Source organism: Seriola aureovittata, chromosome 16 (assembly GCF_021018895.1).
Source record: "Seriola aureovittata isolate HTS-2021-v1 ecotype China chromosome 16, ASM2101889v1, whole genome shotgun sequence".
NCBI classification, from domain to species: Eukaryota; Metazoa; Chordata; class Actinopteri; order Carangiformes; family Carangidae; genus Seriola; species Seriola aureovittata.
The window spans coordinates 25,694,898-25,719,474 of NC_079379.1; the positions used below are offsets into that span (position 1 = coordinate 25,694,898).

At 43.9% G+C, this 24,577-nt stretch overlaps 1 protein-coding gene across 1 annotated transcript in view; it reads left to right on the forward strand.

The window, feature by feature from the left end:
• The first annotated feature begins 332 nt into the window (after positions 1-332).
• Positions 333-24,577, forward strand: part of nedd9 (neural precursor cell expressed, developmentally down-regulated 9) — a 30,316-nt gene continuing 6,071 nt past the window's right edge. The window contains 2 exon segments of the mRNA XM_056399474.1: positions 333-642; positions 13,594-13,947. Of these exon segments, the coding sequence (XP_056255449.1) occupies positions 631-642; positions 13,594-13,947 (366 nt within the window). The 5' untranslated portion in view covers positions 333-630.

The window sequence follows — 24,577 nt, forward strand, 5'->3', positions numbered from 1 at the left end:
CTTTGTGGTTGTTTTGTCTCTTTGTGGTTGTTTTGTCTCTTTGTAGTTGTTTATTCTCTTTGTGGTTGTTTTGTGTCTTTGTGGTTGTTTTGTGTCTTTGTGGTTGTTTTGTCTCTTTGTGGTTGTTTTGTCTCTTTGTGGTTGTTTTGTCTCTTTGTAATTGTGAGTTATGATATAAATGAATACTAACTCTCATCAGTATCAGTTAGTGACAGAATCACTGCTTTATTTTATGTGAATATAAACATATATACACATGATTTCATCTACTATTGTAGCTAGGCAATGACGTCACTTTTGCAACAGAGGAGGGAGGGAGTGAAGGAGGAGTGGGTGGGGACAGGGGGTTTCTTTAGACCAATCAAAGGGTGTATGTAAATGAGTTGCAGACGGTGACGGTGGAGAGCAGCAGTGAGGAGCGGAGAGCAGAGAGCAGCGGTTGTGATTCAGACTGTGTCTTACTGCCTGTTCCTCTGTTTGTCTGGATGGCTGGTTAACGCTGGTTAACGCTGGTTAACGCTGGTTAACGCTCAGAACCAGTTCCCCAGTTACTCTTCAGATGTTTCGCTCTTTGCTGCGATAAAACGGATATTTGTCACTTTGACCGGAGCCTCAGAGAAAAGCTGCGACATGAAGTACAAAGTAAGTGAAGCGTCGAGTCAGAGTTTGTGTTCAGATGTCTCGTGGAAGAATGACACGAGCTGAAACTTCTCCTCTTTGTGTTTATGGCGGTTTTTACCTGATTTCAATGGACGGTTTAACAGTTTAATTTAAACCGGTTTAAAAAGGAGACAGTTTTCAGAGGCGGGAAGAGAAAAGATGCCGTCACGTTTCGAGATGATGTTTGAAGTGTGTGTGTGTGTGTGTGTGTGTGTGTGTGTGTGTGTGTTAAATCACAGGGGCGTAAACAGAGGAAAAATGCTACCAAACTGCCCCCCCCCCTTAAATCAAGTAATTTTCTCTATAAAATAATAATGAAATCTCTGTTACTGTTTCCCACAGGCAGGAGTGACGTCAGATGTTTAACTCATTGTCACATGACAAAAACATGAAATCTGAACTTTGAAGCTGGAACCAGAAAATATTTTGTTTTTATACTTAAAAATGTTTTTGTGTTTTTCTGAAGCGGAATTAAACCTGGAACTTCAAAATGTTCAGACTTAATTATTGATTAATCCAGTATATGTTTCTTAGTCATTGATTGATGGATTAGTTGTTAATCGATCTGAAAATCTGAAAATGTCTGATTTTGTTTGACCAACAGAACAAAACACAAAGATTCACTTTATTAGAGAAAAGTGTCTAAACAATAAATTGATTATCAACCGATACTTCTGTTGATCAACTTATTGATTGATTATTGCAGCTCTGGTCACCTGTTGTTTCCTTTATGAAAGAATTAAATTAATAATAATATAAACTTATCGTCATATTTCCACTTGTATCTGGGGCATTTGACTCTGTCACTTATAAATGAATCATATCACTGAACTCATTGATCTGGTCTTGATTGGACTAATGGAGGTCCCTGATTGGTCTTCACCTCAGCCAGTAGCCAATCAGTGGCTCTGTTGTGTCACTGTTTATTTGGAGGTAACGTTTTGAACTGATGATGGATGTGATTGATCTGGTGTCTCGTTAACCTCAGTGGAGTCGATTGTTGTGGAGGATTTTTTAACATGATTTGGGTTATTTTCATTCTTCTCATTCGTCAGCTTCTTGTTCTTCAGTCTGAATCCTGTTTCACCACATTGATGAAGCAGAAACTCTTTTCTTCCAAGTGTTTTTGGCGATTCAGGTTTTCACTTTAACTGGCTGTTTTCTGCTCCGTGGCTCAGACTCTGGACTCGATTGTAATCTGGATCTGTCTTCCTCTCTGGAGGTTAGGGTTAGGGCTAACCCTTATTGAGGAGGATGTCATGCTAACGTCCCTTACCCTTTTAATTCAACAGTGGGGTTAGAGTCCATGACAGTCGGAAGACTTTTTTAAAGAAACTGAGCTCCCGCTGCCTTCCTGTGTCTTAGGTCCTCTCCTTGTTTCCTTGTCTATGTAAAATTTTAATCTTTTTATCCTCTTATTTTTTTTTATTTCCTATATTTTAAATGGGGATATACACTTTTTTAACTTTTTATGAATGGTTTAAATAAAGAAAAGTGTTTTTAACATTCATGGTCACCATCTGCCAGAGTCGCTCGTAGCAATCTTAAGAGTTTTAACCCCAACCTAACCTTGTCTCTCTGCAGCAGGTCTGGTTGAGACTGGAGGGTGTGTCCGGGTCATGGTCCTCACTGACTCATAGTCCTTTAAATACACAGTCCACAGAGCAGGGGCAGGTCCAGAGCAGGGGCAGGTCCAGAACAGGGGCAGGTCCAGAGCAGGGGCAGGTCCAGAGCAGGGGCAGGTCCAGAGCAGGGGCAGGTCCAGAACAGGAACAGATCCAGAGCAGGGTCAGATCCAGAGCAGGGGCAGGTCCAGAACAGGAACAGATCCAGAGCAGGGGCAGGTCCAGAACAGGAACAGATCCAGAGCAGGGGCAGGTCCAGAGCAGGGGCAGGTCCAGAACAGGAACAGATCCAGAGCAGGGGCAGGTCCAGAGCAGGGGCAGGTCCAGAACAGGAACAGATCCAGAGCAGGGGCAGGTCCAGAACAGGAACAGATCCAGAGCAGGGGCAGGTCCAGAACAGGAACAGATCCAGAGCAGGGGCAGGTCCAGAACAGGAACAGATCCAGAGCAGGGGCAGGTCCAGAACAGGAACAGATCCAGAACAGGAACAGATCCAGAGCAGGAACAGATCCAGAGCATGGGCAGGTCCAGAACATGGGCAGGTCCAGAACAGGAACAGATCCAGAGCAGGGGCAGGTCCAGAACAGGAACAGATCCAGAACAGGAACAGATCCAGAGCAGGGGCAGGTCCAGAACAGTAACAGATCCAGAGCAGGGTCAGGTCCAGAACAGGAACAGATCCAGAACAGGAACAGATCCAGAGCAGGGGCAGGTCCAGAACAGGAACAGATCCAGAGCAGGGGCAGGTCCAGAGCAGGGGCAGGTCCAGAACAGGAACAGATCCAGAGCAGGGGCAGGTCCAGAGCAGGGGCAGGTCCAGAACAGGAACAGATCCAGAGCAGGGGCAGGTCCAGAACAGGAACAGATCCAGAACAGGAACAGATCCAGAACAGGAACAGATCCAGAGCAGGAACAGATCCAGAGCAGGAACAGATCCAGAGCAGGGGCAGGTCCAGAGCATGGGCAGGTCCAGAACAGGAACAGATCCAGAACAGGAACAGATCCAGAACAGGAACAGATCCAGAGCAGGAACAGATCCAGAGCAGGGGCAGGTCCAGAACAGGAACAGATCCAGAACAGGAACAGATCCAGAACAGGAACAGATCCAGAGCATGGTCAGGTCCAGAGCATGGGCAGGTCCAGAACAGGAACAGATCCAGAACAGGAACAGATCCAGAACAGGAACAGATCCAGAGCATGGGCAGGTCCAGAGCATGGGCAGGTCCAGAACAGGAACAGATCCAGAACAGGAACAGATCCAGAGCATGGTCAGGTCCAGAGAGCAGGGGCAGAGAATGGATCTCCATGATCATTGTATTTATCGGTGTTATTGATTATTGTTATTAATGTGATCAACACAGCGTATCCATGGTGATATCTGTAGGAGGCGCTCTGCTCAGTGATGACCTCTCTGACGTCGAACACCTCTGTGTTTGTCTTCAACACGTTCAGGTGAGATAGGGAGAAAAAAGAAACCTGATAAACAGATCTGCATTATGTAACACAGGAGGGAGAAGGGAGGTGGCAGGGAGAGCAAAGAATCTTGGGAAACCAGGCGGTGAACGAGGCCTCGTAATGGTTAGAAGACACGTTTTGTTCTGTACTTAAGGTTCTAGCTGGAGCCACCAGGAAACGAAGATTTCAATCAGTGTTTCTGTTGATTTACAGGGATGATGATTTCCAGATTCTCATGGTTCTAAACAACAAATCCAAGATCTGGAGATCTGGCCTTTAAATCATTAATTTTTCAAATAATAATTAGCCTTACTTCATTAATTAACAAATAGAACAACAAATATAAACAATATTCAATCACACCATAATCACAAACAAGAAAGAAGGGAATACAGTTTAAATTGAAGATGAAGAAGAAGACACAAGAGGAACACTAGAACTCAGGAGGTGATGGGGTTTGAGACAAAGAGGAAGTCCTCATCCTCCTGATCCTGTGTTTGTGAGGAGGGAGGAGGGATTTACAGGTGTGTCCCCTGTGGAGAGGAGGGAAGATCACTCTGTTGACATACATTGCAGATGGCGAACATTATATCAGTGAGAGTCAGGTGAGAGGACTGATGAACAGGTGACCTGCCTCTGTCCAGACGTAACAGAATCCAGCTCACGCATTAATGTTTTTACATCTCGTTTGTTTAATCAGTAAAAAACTGCTTCATTAAACATGAGGCTACAGTCAGCAGCTGGTTAGCATAGCTTAATTTAGCTTTAGCGTAGCATAAATGAAAATATGATTTTCTATGGAGTAAACAAATGTGATGTAACATGTTAATTTTTTAGCTTTAAGGGTGCTGGGAGGCTAAACAGAGCCAAGTTAGCAGTTCCCCTCTGTTTCCAGTCTTTATGCTAAGCTAAGCTAACCAGCTGCTGGCTGTAGCTTCATATTTAACGTACAGACACGAGAGTGGTTCAATCTTCTCATCCGACTCTGTCTGAAAACAAATAAGAACAAAGCTTAAAGTTTGAGGCAAATAAGTTTAAAAAACCAAAGTGAAAATAGCAGCTGATTGTTATTTTTATTCCTCCACCCGGCGGCAGCCATTTTGTTTTCAGGTTGTCCGTCCATCTCATTCTCATGGACACGATATCTCAGTAACACTTTGACTGAACTTCTTCAAATTTGGCACAAACATTCATCAGGGCTCAAGGATGAACTGATTAGATTTTGGTTGTTAAAGGTCAAAGGTCAAGTTCAGTGTGACCTCACAAAACACTTTTTAACCATTGTTGTCTTCACAACAATTATGACAAAAGTCACACTAATGGTTTATATTTTCTATGACTGGATAAACAAGATGTGACCTGGAACTAGTCTGAGTTGAGGAGGAGAAGATTGTAGTTACCATAAACAACAATCTTGATATATATATGTATATATATATATATATATATATATATATATATATGTGTGCCTATATATAATGACTTGTTAGATTTGTTTTGTTGAAGAATTGAATTTAAAAAACAAACTGGGCTAAATCAGCTGTTGACAAACTTAAATTCTTTGGGTTTTTCTTTACAGAAGTTTGTTACTGATCAGGTGATCTATAGTCTGATATCAATATACCTTATAAAGTAATATCAGAGGATTTATCAGTAACTCTGAAGGCGAGTCTTTTCCTTTAAAGTGTTGTGACACTTTTCAGAGGAAAACGTTCTTTCTCTCCCAAAAACTTCAGTCATTCCTTCATGTCTGACGTAACTGCTGCAGAAATAGCTTCACAACCACAGAGAGGAGTTGTGTGTGTGTGTGTGTGTGTGTGTGTGTGTGTGTGTGTGTGTGTGTGTGTGTGTGTGTGTGTTTTTATGGGTTCAGGTTCCAGGCTCTGGTCCAAGAGCAAAGGGAGCTGGAGGAGACATTGTTCTGAAGGGGGGGGGGGGGGGGTCTGTGATGCTGAAAGAGCTGCAGAAAATGAAAGAGAGAGGAAGTTGTGGGGGAACGAGAGGGCAAATAGAGTTTGGTGTATTGTGGGGGGGCGGGGGGGGCGTGAGAATGAGAGCAGTCTAATGATCGTTGTTCAGAAGATGCTCATGATTCTTTCAAGGTGCCTCTTCACATGGTTAGTGGGTCTGCAGAGGGGCACAGTTAGCATGTTTGGTTGTGGGGGGGGGTGAAAAACTCCTCGGCTTGTTTCCTCTGCAAGTTTTTACACAGTGAAGAGTTTTTTTGCATTCAGTGGTTTTCTATCTGAATATTTTAGACTGAATCCAACACAGACTCTTTATTATTATTGTTGTTATTATTGTTAATATTATTATTATTTCTATTGATATTATTAGTATTGTTATTATTCCTCTGGTGTTTTCATCCTGTAACATTGCTTCAGTTTTTTTACTCCTGTGAAAGATTCCCAGTGAGCATGAAGAGCTTCTCCCCCAGCCAGAGTGAATAGTGAACCCCCCCACCCAAAAAAAAAAACCAGCCCTCCACCCGCTGCGCCCCTTGCACCGTGAGCCAGCCATTAACATTTGAAAACGGTGGGTGTAGGGGGGGGGGGGGGGGGCAGACACTGTGTGTTCATGAGAGAGAGAGAGAGAGAGAGAGAGTCAGCAACAGTACATTTAAACATTTCCATGTTTGACCTCTGGCTGAAGTAATTCTCTGATAAATGAGACAAAACAAATAGAAAGGTACAAAAATCTGAAGTTACTGTCGATGTTTCAAGTCATTTGAGATGTTTTTTGTCATTAAAGCTTTTTGTAGTTAATTGAATCCTTTAAGTCGTTTTGAAGCAAAAATTCCAAATATTCTGGTCTTTCTGATGATCTCTCTATAATCAGTTTTTCTCTGATTTACACATTGAAACTTGAATATCTTTGTGTTCTGGACGTTTTATCGGAGGGAACGAACATTGATATATTTCTGTCTGGGTTCTGGAGCTTTTCTTGGGCATTTTTCAAACTTTTCCGACATTTTATAGAGCAAATGATTAATGAAAAAAAAAACTCACTTAATGAATTGATTGAGAATACGTGTCAGCTGCAGCCTTCATCACAATATAAAACTGGAAGCAGAGTGCATCGTGGGTAGAGTGTTAAAGATGATGAATGTTTCCCTCTAATGAACAGAGGCGTCCCTTTCATGTCAGACAGCTTCATGTTTCAAAGATGGCCGCCTCTGTTGTTGGTCTCTTTCTTGCGTAGCGTGAAATCAGAGGGACAGAGGAGTGAATCTCCCCCTCATTAGTTATTCTATATGTAAAACCTTTCAGTGTGGCCCCGCACAGATATCATGAAACATATTTCACATCTTGGCTATTGGCCCTTGGAGGGATTAGCTCTCGTCTCTGGGGGGTTACCACGATGCGCTCACGTACCCTCGTTTGGCATCAGTGTTTGGAGATAATCCACATGGTCTCTGTCTGTTTGGCGGACTCCATGAACATCATCGCGTCGTCGTTTTGTGTCTCTGATTGGTTCTCGACTCCTTTATGTTCAGTAAACTGTCAGAGGTCAGAGGTCAGCAGCTAAACACAGCCCCTCAGGGATTCATGTACACTCAGCGTGGACACACGAGTTTGAAGGACACGTCTCTTCTGCTGCTTCACACTGACACAGAATGACTTGGCAGAATATGAGAGGCAGCATTACACAATAAACCTCCCCAGCTCTCAGACACTCATATGTGCAGTGTGGCTTCACGTCTAATTATAGGCTGTAGCTGGATTCAGGACCGGAGCGAGGGAGTCCGGGACCAGGTCTGTCGTAGCCTGGAGGCAGGAAGTGCTGCAGGCTGAGGAGTGGAGGGAAACTGAGGAGGGCGTCATGTCAGGTTACATCCTAGTTTATGTGACGGTAAAAAAATAAAAGCTGTGATGAATGAGGAGGCGGAGCTGGAGGAGGAGCTGAAGGAGGAGGAAACTCATGTTATTAAGAAGTAAAAAAGGTTGACGAGCTTTAGTGATTCAACAAAAGAGAAAAGTCAGAGACACTGTGTATCTGACAGGAAGGAAAGGAACAGAGATGACAATAGGTTCTGATGGATACTGGATCATGACACACAGTCACTGAACAGAACTTCTTCAAACCTTTAAGGAACATTGATCACACATGACAACAATCAGCAGTTCCTGTTTGTTGTTTTCCTGTGAACCGACTGTCAAAGACTCACTGTGATAGTGAAGGAAACACCTGAGGATTTTCAGATCTGCAGCATCTTTCACTCCGATCTCTTATTACAGTTTATTTACATCAGAGATATTGATCTCCTCTGAAAGTCACAGTGAATCTAAAAGTTTGTGTTTCTCAAGTCTGTGACACAAACTGCTGCAGTCAGACTCAGTGTTTTAGTGTTTTAATCAGTCTACCTGAACTGCTGCTGTTGATAACTGGGCCAAACTACAATAATTAACTTCCTGTTGTTTTTAGATCATCTGCGTTGACCCGCCCCTTCACCTCACCTCTCTCCCTCTGAAAACTCCCTCACAGTTTAAAAACGTCTTCATTAATCTAATGTTGTCTGACCATCAGTCTAAAATCCAAAGATATCATAGAACAAGGAACAACAGTTGACTGATCCGCTTGACATGAGTCTTAGCAGGAAGCAGTTATAGAGGAACACCATTAAAAGGAACTCAGATTTCCATCTTTATTTTAGTTTAGTAAGATTCACTGACTCTACATCCTGAGACGTTTGAACACCAGTGGTTCAGTTGTAGTGCGGTCGACTTCCTGTCAGTTTCCATCCTGCTGCTGTAGCTCGTCAATCAGATGAGATGAAGGTGGAGGCCGTCGTGTTTACACTGAGGTTTTATTTAGTCATACAGAATCAATGGAGCCTGTGTGTTTGACTTTAAACAATCATCACAAAACAAGAACAAACTAACGATCAATGCTGTGATCTGAAATAACTGGTCAGTGGACACAGTTACAACTCTATTGATCTACTGCTGACGTAAGATATCGATCACTGTGAAACAGCTGTGTGTGTGTGTAAAATAAAATCTCTAAACTTGTGACATGAACCTTTGACCACAAACACAAGTCTCTCTGTGTAGCTAATACACAGGTGTGTAATCAGATGAAGAAATGACCATCATGGACTCTGAGCTCTGAGCCATTTCCCATGAGCCTCCTCTCTCCAGAACCCCTCACTCGGCCCATTTATGTGAACTGGCTCTCACCTGCAGCCGCACTCTGAGGAGCGACGGGTAGAAGTCATCAGGTCCTCATTATCGTCATTACTATAATTATTTTCTATATTTAACCCTGTGAAACGAGGCCAGAGGAGTGAGTATGAACCCCCCCGGGACACGTGGGACGGTGGTACGGCCCGCCGCAGAGGCTGATGGTCTCACAGTCGGAGTGTACCACTTTGTTTTGGGAGCAGTTTGAAAACATCCTGGTCTCTGAAAGCGGGACGGATCCCGTCGCCATGGAGACGGGGTTTCTGCTGCGTGGCTGCAGTAGCAGGGAGTGTTTGTGAGCCGCCTTCAGTATTATTAGATTGATGTGTAACAGAGGCAGAGGCAGAACCTCCCAGAGAGCTGTGAAGGGGGGGGCAGAGGTGGAGCTTTCAGCAGGAGAAGTTACGTAAGGTGCCTTTTATTTTTGGAGCGGTCAGCTCTCCACAGAGAGGACGTGTGTTTGTGTTCAGGCGAGACATTGCTGGAAAAAAGTGTTGATGTAGAGGTGTGTGAGTCATAGGGAGGGGTTCAGAGTGGGGGGGGGGGGGGGGGGGGGGGGGGGGGCAGTCAGCTGGGGCTTCAGGCTCCAGGTGTGAATCTGAACAGTTTAAACTTTACACCTTTTAATGACAAAAACATACAAGGCCATGAGAGTGTCTCCAAGCCAGATGTTACCTGATGTTGTCAGGGTTGTTTGTTAAATATCTTCCTGTTTTAGATCAAAATGATTTAAACTTCATCTTTCACATCTTTAGAGCTGAAACATTAGAAGACGAATCAGTTAATCGATCAACAGAAATGATCAATATCTCTTCTGATAGTAGATTTATTGTTTCAGTCACATTTCAAGTAAAAATTGTGAATATTTCAATTTCCTGTCTCTTACACGTGACAGCTGTTTTTCTTCTGTTATCTTAAAGTGAACATCATCTTGAAGTTTGGACTGCAGCTCGGACAAACGGACCTCAGACTGGGGTCCTTCTGTTGAGTCACTGACAGACGGACATTAATGACATACTGCACATTTCTCTGTTTCACTTCCTGCTCAACAGACTTTAATACACTACATTAACAGAGACTCATTTGTACGGTGGCCCTGAAGCTCAGTTTACTGTGTCAAACAAATGCAAAAAGAATAAAAAATCTTTCCAACACAAGTTCAACATTTATGAAAGAAAACCCTTAGAAATGAGTCACGACAACAGGAAGAACTACTGTCCGTCACTTTCTACTGTCCCCCGGAAACATTTGTCTCTGGATGTTTTCTGTTTCTCTGGTCTGAGCTTCTGCAGCTGTTACTGTGATGAACCAGCTCAGGACTCAGAGTGGAGGCAGTGTCTCTGCAGTGAAGCTTGTTGAAGGTTCAGGTGTTCATCAGAGGACGGATGTGAGGTCACAGCTTCTCTTCACCTTCTCTCTGGTCTCAGTGAAGCGAAGCTGAAATCAGCAGCTGCTTCTCTGGACCTTCTTCATGTGATCAGTGTATTGAGACAGAGGAGGAGTCGCAGTGACAGGTGATTTAATTTCACCTGAGCTTCAAGCAGGAAGCAGGTAACCACGACAACAGGCCTCATCCAGGAAGTTCAGATTAACAGATCTGTTCTGATTTAACAGCGTTCATGACAGTCATCCATTTTCTTAGTTTTCTCTTTGGTTTGAAACTCAGTCTCATCAGCTACAGTCTGCCTTACTATTGATGTCTAATCTGTTTAATCTGATTCTATAATTACTCAATTAATTCATCAACAGAAGAAAAACCAGCAGCTGCTTTGAAGTGAATCAAATATTCTCTGATTCTTCTAAAGATTTTCAGTTTATATCACAGGGAGATCAGAAAACATGAATAGATTGACTTGTTCTCTGACAATGGACTCATTGATTAACTGACTAATTGTGTCAGCTGTGATTGAAAATATATTGATCTCGCTGACGTATTTCCTCATATATTCGAACTTTAATAATCAGCTCTGAACATGTGAACTCCAGGCTCACGCCCTCTGGAGGCGTTGACCTCCAGGGTCACAATCAAACTGGTTGCAGCTCGTTGGCTGGTTGGTGGTGGTGGTGGGGGGGTTGTGATTGTGTGACGGGGGTTTTCTGGCTAATGGCCTCAGTGCACTGGAACAATAGGCAGGGGGCGGGGCCGCAGTGGGAGATAACTATGTTACTAACAGAGAGTTTCACATAGGAACTGTCTGAGTTCAGGCCGGTTAGAAAGAGGAAGGCCAGCCCAGGTTCACGAACGCCTCAGACCAAAGTGGGCTTCCTGATTCCCACAGTGAGTTACTGCTAATAACATGGAGTGAAACTGACTGTTCCTTTGTGTATGTGTTAACATTTCATTTCATTTATTTCACTAGAATCAGAAATAGAAGTAAAAACATACAAATGGGTGAACATGGGGAAACCCCAGTCTGCTTGGGAAGCTTGTGAGAAGAGTCGAGTCACTGCAGGTCCACAACACAACTTCAGCTGCAAGAGACATTAATCCCAAAACCCTAAAAAGAAAAACGTAATGGTCCAGAACATCTGCCCCATCAGTCCAAACATGAATTTAATCAGCAAAAATAATAAGAAGAAGAGTAACCAGCCTTTCAGTTAATACAAGTTTAAACATATTTTAGTAGCAGCTGCTGTTTTGAGTTCTTTCTAACAGCAGAGAGAGATGGAGACATTTTACAGTGTCATCAGGCTCATTCACACCTGTGCACCTATGCACACCTCACTACTACACTACAGTTTACGTTTATGTCTCTTTGCCATTTTTCTGCCCTTGTTTCTGATCATCCTCAGTCTGTAGGAAAGATTTCAGTTTGATCAACATGAGCATGTTGTGTGTCGCCTGATTAAAATCCAGTTTGATCTTCAGCTCATTCCATCAGATATGAGAGTTCAGTCCGGGTCACGATGCTGCAGGATCACATGAAGAGAAAAATCAGCTGCAGTGAAGCTGAAATCCTGTTTTCTGTTTTAAACTCCATCTGAAACTCAGAACATGAGTGACAGGACAACAATCTCTTTATTATTATCATTATTATTATTATTATTATTATTATTATTATTATTATTATTATTTAGAAGAAATGTTCAATGGTAAAGACCATGAAGAGTGAAATTTGCTTTAGTTACTTATGGAATTAAATTAAACACGAAACCTTAAACACAAACGAAGATAAAATATAAATAATACAAATAGAAGAAGGCAAAAGAATAAATAGTAATAATAATAAATCTAGTCATATTATTAATGAAGTTAAGTTAATAAATAGCTGAGGATATTTACTTCAATGTCTTAGTGTTTCATATCAGTGTTTAACTGGTTCAGTGTCTGTAGCTTCATTATAAAACATTTTTGATTTTTTTATTCAGACTCAGTAACTGAACAAACAGATTTTTCTTGACGAGGCTCGTTCGGCTGCTGCTGCTGCAGAAATAAATGAAACAAGGTCATTCACATGAAACAAAGACAAGATGAGAAAACTGAACAACAAACACTCTCCTCTGTCGCAGCACCCAGTCTGAAGGTGCCCTTGAGCAAGGCACTTATTGCCTAATTGTGTTTATAGAGCATGCATGGCTGAGGGTGCAGAACTGCTCCCAGGAGTTAAAGCTGTGGGAGCATCAAGCTGCTGAAAAGGAGAATTCATGCTCAGTTAACTAACTGAAGGCTAACAGGAAAAGACTGATGCATTTACTGAGGCAATTAGTCTTAAATGCCCTGCTCAGACACACAAGTGCCACACTCCAGGGCTTTTCTATCTCCACAATCTGTGGTTGGAGTCATTATCCCTCGGCCTCTCTTTAGAAAACTGAGCCCTGCAGCAGCAGCGGAGTTAGCTTAGCTAAGCATAAAGCCAAGCTCCTGCTTCCTTTTTCCAGTCTGCTAAAATAAGCTAAGCTAATCGCTGAGCTTCATTTTCAGCGTAAAGACATGAAAATGGTATCAGTTTAACTCCAGGGTTTCTACAGTGTCCCCCAAATTCAATTTAAGACATCCATCCATTTTCTACCGCTTATCCTCTAGTAGGGTCGCGGGGGGGCTGGAGCCTATCCCAGCATCTTTTCGGGCGAGAGGCGGGGTACACCCTGGACAGGTCGCCAGTCCATCGCAGGGCAAACACAGAGACAGACAACCATTCAAACTCACAGCCACACCTATGGTCAATTTAGAGTATCCAATTAGCCTAGTCCCCATTTTGCATGTCTTTGGACTGTGGGAGGAAGCCGGAGAACCCGGAGAGAACCCACACTTGCACGGGGAGCAATTTAAGACATTTAAAACACTTTTCATACTACAAAGAATTCAATTCAGTAAAATCAAAAATAAAATAAAATAGAACAAAAAATGTAATTTAATACATCATACCAGTTAAAGACTGACAAAATAACTGGGGGCCTTTTACTTGTCTACGTCCAGGGGCCCATTTTCTCATAAGGTGAATTAACTGAGGAATTAAACAATTAAAAAGAGCAAATGTTTCTGTCAGCAGGTCAGAGGATGAGCTTCAGACCCTGAACTCCCTCAAACAAGAGATTTTATAAAATGAACCTGTTCCCTCCATAAGATTTACTCCAACCTGAAAAACAATACGACAGAAAGTAAAAGTTGTTTGTTTTTATTCGGTTATTATAACACTCCCATCCCCCGCCCCCTCGCTCTCTCTCTGCAGAACCTGATGGCCAAAGCTTTGTACGACAACGTGCCGGAGTCTCCGGAGGAGCTGGCCTTCCGTAAAGGAGACATCCTGACGGTGATCGAGCAGAACACCGGAGGCCTGGAGGGCTGGTGGCTCTGCTCCCTGCACGGCCGCCAAGGCATTGCCCCTGGCAACCGCCTCAAACTGCTGATCGGACCTATGTTCGACGCTCAGTCGCCGGCCGCTGCCGCCGCCCAGTCTCCTCCTCAGAGCTATCAGCAGAAGACCGGATCAGGGTCTCAGGGGCTGTACCAGGTTCCTCCTGGACAAGAGGTCTACCAAGTCCCACCGAGGAGTTCTCTATCTGCTGACAGCACACCAAGCAAGGTGAGGAACACCAAACACAGCTACCTGCTTTTAGTACCAGTGAGTCTCAGTGAGTGATCCATGCAGAGCGATCAGGTCACATTACAAGCAAAGGCTGCAGCAGCTGATTTCACTGATTCCTTCAGTAGAGAGGATGAACTCTTTCAGGACTTGAGGACTGACGTGGACAGTTGACTCTCTGTGGGACACGACTTGTCCCTTTTTGGTCGATAACATGTAAAAAAAGAAAAAGACGTTGTGACAGGTCACTGTGACATCTCACGGTTGGGTGTTATGTCTGAGCCATAGTCTACAACCTCAAAAGATTCAGTTTACAAAGATATAAAATAGAAAATGCAGCAAATCCTGACATTTGAGAGGCTGGAAGGAGCAAATGTTTGGTTTAATAATAGATGATTAAGGGACTAAATGTTCCAGTCCTACATTTCTACATTTCTCAAAGGATTTTGGCCTCCATCTTTTATGTGATTAGAGTTTCAGACTGATTCCTGATAAACTGATAAATACTTCTCCACTATGACTCCTGAAGTAAGAGAAAAAAAGAAGATGTTGTTGCAGGATAAAGTCTCACTGAAAACTCTCATTACTGGTGATTTACATATCGACACACAGTAATACTCTCCAGATACTGAGGTAGAGAACAGATAGAGGGGCAGAAAATGTAGTGAGTTTATACAAAGACAGAAAATGGAGACCGGTCCCTGACCTCTGGAAACGGTTCTTTGGGCTCAGAGCAGATTTAAAACGTAACATCAGCTCTGGTGGGCGTGTCCTGCACTGGGGAGTATGGGTATTAGATGTGATAGGACGTGACATTTATGCATTTACACGGTGAGCTGTTATCCTGCAGTCTGCCACGACTCTCATCAGAGAGATTGTGGGTCTGTGATGTGAAAAGAGGACAGGGTGTGCCGGGCCTGGCGCTCACCACAGAGCAGGGTAGTGTTTTTGTGCAGAGCTCCCATATTACTTGTATATTGGCACATTGTGTGTAGCAGAGCCAGTCTAAGCCACAGAAGGGCAGCGAATGTGAATGTGGGAACAACTTGTGGAAAAGCAAACAGAAAAAAGCACAGAGCTGTTTTTTAAATTTTGGTGGAGCCCAGCGCAAAGTTGTTTTTCTCCATTTTAAATGCTGCACACAGTCACTGACTAAACCATTGCACTTGGCTTTGGTCATTTACAGTAATGTACAATCCTCCAAGCTGTGAGTCTGTTATATATAATGGCTATATAGCCTATTTATGTATGTATGTATGTGTGTGTGTGTGTGTGTGTGTTATTTATTGTCTAGATCAGTTAAAGGATCTCAGACTGCCCTAGTAAATAAAGCCTACAATAGAAGAAAGAACCAGTTTCCTAGTGAGTCTTTAACTCTGATACATACAGAATAATTATCTGGATAAATTATCTTAATTGATCATTTATTCATTTAAAAAACGGAGGAATAACTTACCTTAGCATGAATGTTTCAGGGCTCAAAGACTGTCACAGTCTTTTAAACAGGTGGTTTAGGTGCAAACATGATAGCTGAGTTAGCAAACATTAGCTAACATAATGCGACAATTGGATAACATTAGCTACCATTAGCTAACATAAGTTGCCATAAGCAACTGAATGCCAACTGACATTATCTGACATAAGTTACTGTTGCCTAACATTAGCTAACATCAGTGAATATTAACTACTATAAACGACTGTATTTTAGCTAACATTAGCTAACATAAGGGTCTGTTGGCTAACATCAGCTACCACAAGTAACTGGATATTAGCTCACATTAGCTACTATAACTGACTGAGATCAGCATGGCAGCCACATTAAATTAGGGTACCTGATGTTAGCTAAACAAAGATATATTTTGCTTCAGTTTTGCTAACTCTTCTCTACTTGGGACTTTAGTTCACATAAGCAACTGGATGTTAGCTGACATCAGCTAAGGTATGATAAGAAGCTAGATGTTAGTTAACAGTGGCTAACATATTGTGCTAATGATAGCTGATGTTAGCTAATTTTAGCCAGTACAAGCAACTGACCTTAGTTAGCTAATGTTATCTGATATTAGCTAGCTACAAACATGGATGTTACCCTAACCCTAACAGAAGTCATGGTAGTTAATGTTAGCTGATGTTATCTAACTTTAGCCATAAGATTGGCTAACATTAGCCATATTAGCTTATGGTAGCGTAGGGCTACATATTGCTTACAGACATTACTGAGGCAATTTGCTGACTTTAACTGTTCTCTGTTTATCCAGAGGTTGTGATTTTGGCCATTTTCTGTAAAGGTCAAGTGAGCTTGTCTGATTAATTTAGCATTCAAACAGAGTGATGCTTCATTAAATGAAGTCTCCGTGACCTGATACAGGAGGGAAAATGTTCCTGTTTATTCAACTGTTTAACTGGTTCCAGCATCTCAGACCAGATCATCCCTGCAGGAGACAGAGAGTAATTATATGCTGGATGAGCCTTTGATACCTTGAGGTGTTTTTTTCTGACACATCAGCTCCAGCCATCACAGAAATGAGCTAAGGTGCATTTTAGTAGGTAAATAGGCAGCAGGCGCCAGGAGCTTAGAGGACTGTGCGGTTCACTGCAAAGGAGGGAGTGATAAAGTGAGTCAGAGCCGGAGGCTGAGAGGAGAGGCCTGTCAATCACCCTGAACACACATATATCCACACAGCAGCAGCCATGTTGACCAACACCTCTTCTCCACCAACAGGCCTGAAGGCTCAGCTGAGGAACGCTATGAAAAAGGCTTTGGTGATAACATGGAAAATGAAATGTGCTTCTAATGAGTGTAATCATGTTATTGGAGAGATTAAATTAACTTTCCCTCCAATCTGTGGTTATCAAAGTGGTGCAATTTTCTGCAGTTGTTCCTGTTAAACAGAAAGATTTTCACTGTTACTGTGAGTGAGTCAGTTACTGCAGCATTCACACAAGTTTCTGTAGTTTCCTTTTAAAGCCAAACATCAACATCGTGGTGAAAGTGAAGTATTGTTGTAGTGGAGGAAGTTATTTCAGGTGCTCAAGGTTCACAAAGTAAAAGTCCCTTAATTTTGATTGGATGGACGTGAAACTCTGGGTTGAATTTTGTATGTTAATTTGTCTCTTTGGTAAGAAGTCAAAGATAAATTCAACTAGTTCATAAATGTTGAATCTTCTCCAACACACAACACTTTATTCCCCAGATGTTTTGACTGTCTTGAACACAAAATTACAAATTTTACTCTTTCAACATAAAATCACAGAAACTCAAATCTTTTGACCTCAACACTAGAATTCATTTCAAATAAAAAATATCTGAGGAATAAATGAATTCAGTTCAAGTTTACAACCAGAGAACACATTTCTTTATAGAAACAGCAGCTGAAATTCAATATTTAAAGTTAGTCACATTAAAATTACAGAGAAAACCAGAGACAGAATTATTCGGACTGATGATATAAATGTTAGAATTATCAGGAGACTTGTGTTTCTACGTTGAGGAAAAAGATGGTTGTTGTTGATGTGGAGTCTTAACCCTGACCTTTGACCTTTGGTCTTCAAAACACCAAACTGAGTCTTGTTTACTGCTGTTGTTGTTTGTGACAATTTGTTGATGACAGGCTGCGAGTGTTGACTCACTGACTCAGGCTGCGTGAGCTGAAACCACCACACACACACACACACACACACACACACACACACACACACACACACACACACACAGAGTCATACTCTCCTGTTGCTGCATCCTCGGGTTTGCAGCCAACCCCCCCAGTGCAGATCCAGATTGGCGACTGGTTATTTTCTCTCCGTGGGGTGGGGGGGTGCGCTCTCATTGAGGTTTGGCTCTCTCTCTTTGGCTCTTTAGTTTCATGCTGTGGTCTTGTCCTTGAGTGACCCTCCTGGGGGGAGGGAGCTTCATGTAGAATATTTTCATCTCCCGTCAAAACACAGTGAAGTTCAGCTCTTTCACTCAGCTGACCTGCAGCTGCAGCACGATACAGTGATCAGAGCGTAGGAATACGGTAGTTCAGCAGCTGAGGAAATGTAGTCCCAAAGGAAAGAACTGTTTTAACAGGAAGATAAAGCTGGAAGCTGAGACCAGGAGAGACCTTGTACCTCCATCAATCATTCTGTTGTTTGAGACCTGCTTTCCATTTCTCTGCTTGTCTTTATTTTAAGGAGTGTCTGTCTCACTCCGTCAGTCTCTCCTCAGTTTCCTGTGACTCAGGCACTGAGGTCACGGCGTTCAGAGGCGTGTTGGGTTCAGAGTTCAAAGACCTGCGCCGAGGATCTTATCTACTCCCACCAGACGCCTTTTCATTCCTCACTTCCTGCTTTCATGAGCTCTGCTCCTTCTATGGGCATTTTCTCTGTTCACTGTGTCATAGCCATAGATCCAATCTGCTCATTGGTGCCCTTAAGAGATGGTGGGGGGTGGCAACAAAAGGTTTAATAAACTCCCACACAACTCCAGGAAGTGCTGTGATAACTGTTTATGGGTCATCCACCTTGATAAGCCTTCTGGAATGAAAGGCCTATTTGTTTCTTCGGCCATATTTTCTCTGTCTGATCAGCAGCACTGATCCCAGCTCCAGATTAGTGACTGATTTCTTCCTGAAGCAGGTCGGCTCCTTCACATTCTTGTCTGCTCGCCATTGTCGCAGTTGTGATGAATCGCCGGCCCAGAAGATTTGACGGAGGGGGCGGGGTCATAAATCAGCTGTAAAACAGTGTCTGCTGTAGGTGTGAGAGCTGAAGGAAGTTTTTCCTGTTGAGTAAGGCGAAACAGGAAATGCTTCTCTGAAAGTTCACATTTTCAGCTACTGACACACATTTTCTTTTTTTTATCAAACCAGCTGTAAAAACCCAGAGTCTCAGTTTCATACAGAAGACCAGCAGCAGCTGTGTAGATGAAATATCTCAACGATTACTGAATGATGTTCAGACGTTCCTACTGAGTTTTCACGTGGTGCCAACACGTTGTCGACATTTGTGGGTTTCATTGAAATATGTCAAGAACTATGAAAAGTATTTCTGTTGAACTTTGGTTCTGGTTTTAATGTTCCCCTCAGGATTCTTTGAAGTAACTCTGGTGACTACACATGACTTTCCATTGAGGGTTGAACCAGTTTGTTTATGACCAAACACACCCATCTGTCAGCTGGTAATAAGCACGTTAGCATGATGCCATGTTAAACTAAGATGGTGAGCAGAGTTAATGTTAGCATTTAGCTTAAAGCGCTGTGTCTGAGCCTCACAGAGCAACCTGTTCCCTGTTCAGTTTTATTTTGAAGGGTAGTTCTTCTTCTTTGTCAGAGCTTTATCTTGTGTTGTTTCCTCGCAGTCTGACATGTGCAGTCGTCACATCATCACACGCAGAAGAAGAAGCTGTTTGATGAGCCATGATCCTTATTGGAGCTAAAATCAGTGCGTTCTCATTAAGCTCCTGTCTGTTTGGCTTTAGTGTCATGGAGACGGCCGAAGGCCTCGCAGGATTCAGCACTTAATTACCTGCATTAATTAGTTTGGCTCTTTAATAGGCTTCTGCAGCTCGGAGCGGGGGAGGGGACATGATGGAGGAAAACATCTCTGTGCCGTGATTCAGCAGAGCAGAGGAGGACGGGTCATTACAGAGCACAAACACACCCACATTCAAAACACCAGAGTCGCCTCACATGTGACTGATGGAGGGGTCAGTCTGAGATCTCAGTGTCCTACAGTGACCCTCATGAACAGGTGAACAGAGGTAGAAACAGCTCGTCTGATTGGTGGAGAGGGGGAAAAGAGAGGAGAGGAGGAGGAGTTCAGTTCGTCACCGTCTGTAACCTGAAGTCTGGTGAAGAGCCTCATCAGGGTCATTGATTTGTGTCTGCAGGTCATTAGCTGTGTGTGTGTGTGTGTGTGTGTGTGTGTGTGTGTGTGGCCAATGAAAAGGTGTGAAATGATGATTTCCTGTGAATGTCGTCACACAGCAGCTGTTATCTGTTGGTGTGTAGAAATGAACCCGGTCTGAAAATATCATGATGAAGGAAAAACCAACATTCAGTTTATTGTAATTGTTCATAATGTCTCTGTTAACAGCTTTAACTGGAACACATTCTGCCAGAAGATGTTCCCCATTAGGTGTTTGATGATGATGATGATGATGATGAACATGTTGACTGGTGTTTATCTGGTTGAGACTCTAAAGGCCAAAACATCAAATTCATATCATTTTCCATTATTAGGTACACCTGGATAAAACTGAACACGTCTAATGCAACAGTCTGTGTGAGGATGTTACAGCCTGTAGTTTGTGCTGCTGTTGAACTGTATTATTTTATACACAGAGGTGTTTGTCAATAATAATAATAATAACAACATAAACATCAGTTTTATCTTTAACAGATTCATATTGTCATAATATGATTGAATGATTGATCTCCAGAGCCACAGACACATGCTGAGCCTCCATCAGGTCAGAGTGAGTCTGTAACAGTCTCATGGGGCAGTTGTTGACGTGACGACGCCTCACAAAGGAAGTAAAGTCTTACCTGCCAACACCTGAGCCGCCATGATGCTGAGTAAACACGGAGTGGCTGACAGAGCTGTGAGTTTAAACCTCTTCAGCCCCTGAGTCTCCATGAAGGAATCCATCACTGAGTGAACAAGTGTTTGCTCGCTGGCCTCAGCTCTTAATGATGTCATCGCTCTGTAAAAGGACTGGCCTCTGCCGCCATTCAAGAGCCAACCTCATTGGATGAGGTAAATATTTACCCAGCGGCAATTATGGCAGCGTTGAGCTGCCTCGCAGCCGCGGCCTGCTGGGTAAACAGAGGGAGTGATGGGAAATAAATGAGCAGTGTGCATCTGGCAGCAGCTCAGAGCGAAGACACGTACCTGAGGAAAAGGTCAGCGAGGTCTTTGACTGACATTTCGCCGCCATCTGTGTGTGACAGCTGAGTCGTCAGCACACAGGCTCCACCCACAAGCTCTGTAGACCCTGTAGTGGACTCTGTAGACTCTGTAGACCCTGTAGTGGACTCTGTAGACCCTGTAGTGGACTCTGTAGACCCTGTAGACCTTGTAGTGGACTCTGTAGACCCTGTAGACCCTGTAGACTCTGTAGTGGACTCTGTAGACTCTGTAGACCCTGTAGTGGACTCTGTAGACCCTGTAGACTCTGTAGACCCTGTAGTGGACTCTGTAGACTCTGTAGACCCTGTAGACCCTGTTGTGGACTCTGTAGACCCTGTAGTGGACCCTGTAGACCCTGTAGTGGACTCTGTAGACCCTGTAGACCCTGTAGTGGACTCTGTAGACCCTGTAGACTCTGTAGTGGACTCTGTAGACCCTGTAGTGGACTCTGTAGACCCTGTAGACCTTGTAGTGGACTCTGTAGACCCTGTAGACCCTGCAGTGGACTCTGTAGGCTCTGTAGTGGACTATGTAGACTCTGTAGTGGACCCTGTAGACCCTGTAGTGGACTCTGTGGACCCTGTAGACCCTGTAGTGGACCCTGTAGACCCTGTTGTGGACTCTGTAGACCCTGTAGTGGACTCTGTAGACCCTGTAGTGGACCCTGTAGTGGACCCTGTAGACCCTGTAGTGGACTCTGTAGACCCTGTAGTGGACCCTGTAGTGGACTCTGTAGACCCTGTTGTGGACTCTGTAGACCCTGTAGTGGACTCTGTAGACCCTGTAGACCCTGTAGTGGACCCTGTTGACCCTGTAGTGGACTCTGTAGACCCTGTAGAGGACCCTGTAGTGGACTCTGTAGACCCTGTAGTGGACCCTGTAGTGGACTATGTAGACCCTGTAGTGCAGCGGTCCCCAACCCCCGGTCCCCGGACCGGTACCGGTCCGTGGGTCGTTTGGTATCGGGCCGCACAGAAAGAAAAAATAACTTACATTATTTCCTTTTTATTTATTATCCAAGTCTGAACAAATGTTTTATTTTGAAAAATGACCGAATTTTGTCCGTTACATCCGTCGTTGTTTTGTGGTGTATCTTATTTTGAAGGCATGTTTAAGCGTTACCATAGCGACCAGAGAGCGTTAGTGGGCAGAGAGGATGTTACTCTTATGATGTTTTTGGCGCATGTCAGGAGGACGCTGCTAATAAAGTTACATACAAGTACACAGTGGATTCAAGTTTATTATTATATTTACAAAATACCCCAGTTTTTGTGTTGGTCTTATTATTTTATTTTGTTGTATTTATCCGCCACACCTTGACAACCGGTCCGTGAAAATATTGTCTGACAACCGGTCCGTGGCACGAAAAAGGTTGGGGACCGCTGCTGTAGTGGACCCTGTAGACCCTGTAGTGGAACCTGTAGACCCTGTAGACCCTGTAGTGGACCCTGTAGACCTTGTATTGGACCCTGTAGACCTTGTACTGGACCCTGTAGACCCTGTAGACCCTGTAGTGGACCCTGTAGACCCTGTAGTGGAACCTGTAGACCCTGTAGACCTTGTACTGGACCCTGTAGACCCTGTAGACCTTGTACTGGACCCTGTAGACCCTGTAGACCTTGTATTGGACCCTGTAGACCTTGTACTGGACCCTGTAGACCCTGTAAACCTTGTATTGGACCCTGTAGACCTTGTACTGGACCCTGTAGACCCTGTAGACCCTGTAGTGGACCCTGTAGACCTTGTATTGGACCCTGTAGTGGACCCTGTAGACCCTGTAGTGGACCCTGTAGACCCTGTAGACCTTGTATTGGACCCTGTAGACCTTGTACTGGACCCTGTAGACCCTGTAGACCCTGTAGACCCTGTAGTGGACCCTGTAGACCCTGTAGTGGACCCTGTAGACCCTGTAGACCTTGTATTGGACCCTGTAGACCCTGTAGTGGACTCTGTAGACCCTGTAGACCCTGTAGTGGACCCTGTAGACCTTGTATTGGACCCAGTGGACCCTGTAGACCCTGTAGTGGACTCTGTAGACCCTGTAGTGGACCCTGTAGACCTTGTATTGGACCCAGTGGACCCTGTAGACCCTGTAGTGGACCCTGTAGACCCTGTAGTGGACTCTGTAGACTCTGTAGACCCTGTAGTGGACTCTGTAGACCCTGTAGTGGACCCTGTAGACCCTGTAGTGGACTCTGTAGACTCTGTAGACCCTGTAGTGGACTCTGTAGACCCTGTAGTGGACCCTGTAGACCCTGTAGTGGACCCTGTAGACCCTGTAGTGGACCCTGTAGACTCTGTATACCCTGTAGTGGACCCTGTAGACTAGGGTTGCACGGTATACCGGTACCAGTATAGTACCGCGATACTAGAGTTTTGAAAACGGTACTATACCGGCATTTAAAAACAAACGGTACTTTTATTTCATTTTATTGAATGCAAATGAATTGGTAAATTGGAGCCTGTCTCTTTAAGCACAGCGAGGCCAGCGAGTGTGACGTAGTTGCCCGAGAGGATGTAAGCCGCGTCCCACGCGCACTCGCATGTTTAGACTGAGGAGGAGAGAGAAACGACAAGTTGCGTCTTAGACAGACGGAGCGGGTTGAAGAAAATACAGTAGATAGAGATGGCAGCTGCAGAAAAGCCCGAACTTGTGGTCAAAATGGGGCCCGAAGTTCGGTGTGGAAATATTTCGGGTTCAAACCGAACGATAAAGGCGAGCCACTGAACCCAGAGGCACCGCAGTGCAAGCGGTGCTACAAAGTGTGTCTCGCAGAAGGAGGCAACACTTCAAACCTGTCGAAACATTTAAAGGACAACCATGCGGACTTGTTCCGAGACTTCAGTCAAGAACGACAGGTGATAATGTTGTTCACCTGTTCACTGCACTGTAATGTCAATGAAAGAAGTACAAAGTCCCTCCCAGCCCAGTAGTAAACCTACAGTAGCCTGCAAACAGAGAGCTAAAACATGTCCATGGTTAATAAATACATTAAAAAATATATTTTTAAAAATTAAATTACATTCTTTAAATATTTAAATAACCCATTAAGGCAATACATAATATAATGAAATATTTTTTACAAAAAGTATCGAAAAGTATCGAAAAGTATCGAAATACATATTGGTATCGGTATCGAAACAGAAATTTGGTATCGTGACAACCCTACTGTAGACTCTGTAGTGGACTCTGTAGACCCTGTAGTGGACCCTTTAGACCTTGTATTGGACCCTGTAGACCCTGTAGTGGACCCTGTAGACCCTGTAGTGGACTCTGTAGACCCTGTAGACCTTGTATTGGACTCTGTAGACCCTGTAGTGGACCCTTTAGACCTTGTATTGGACCCTGTAGACCCTGTAGTGGACCCTGTAGACCCTGTAGTGGACTCTGTAGACCCTGTAGACCTTGTATTGGACTCTGTAGACCCTGTAGTGGACCCTGTAGTGGACCCTGTAGACCCTGTAGTGGACCCTGTAGACCCTGTAGACCTAGTATTGGACCCTGTAGACCCTGTAGACCTAGTATTGGACCCTGTAGACCCTGTAGTGGACCCTGTAGACCCTGTAGACCTTGTATTGGACCCTGTAGACCCTGTAGTGGACCCTGTAGACCTTGTATTGGACTCTGTAGACCCTGTAGTGGACCCTGTAGACCCTGTAGTGGACCCTGTAGACCTAGTATTGGACCCTGTAGTGGACCCTGTAGACCTAGTATTGGACCCTGTAGACCCTGTAGACCTAG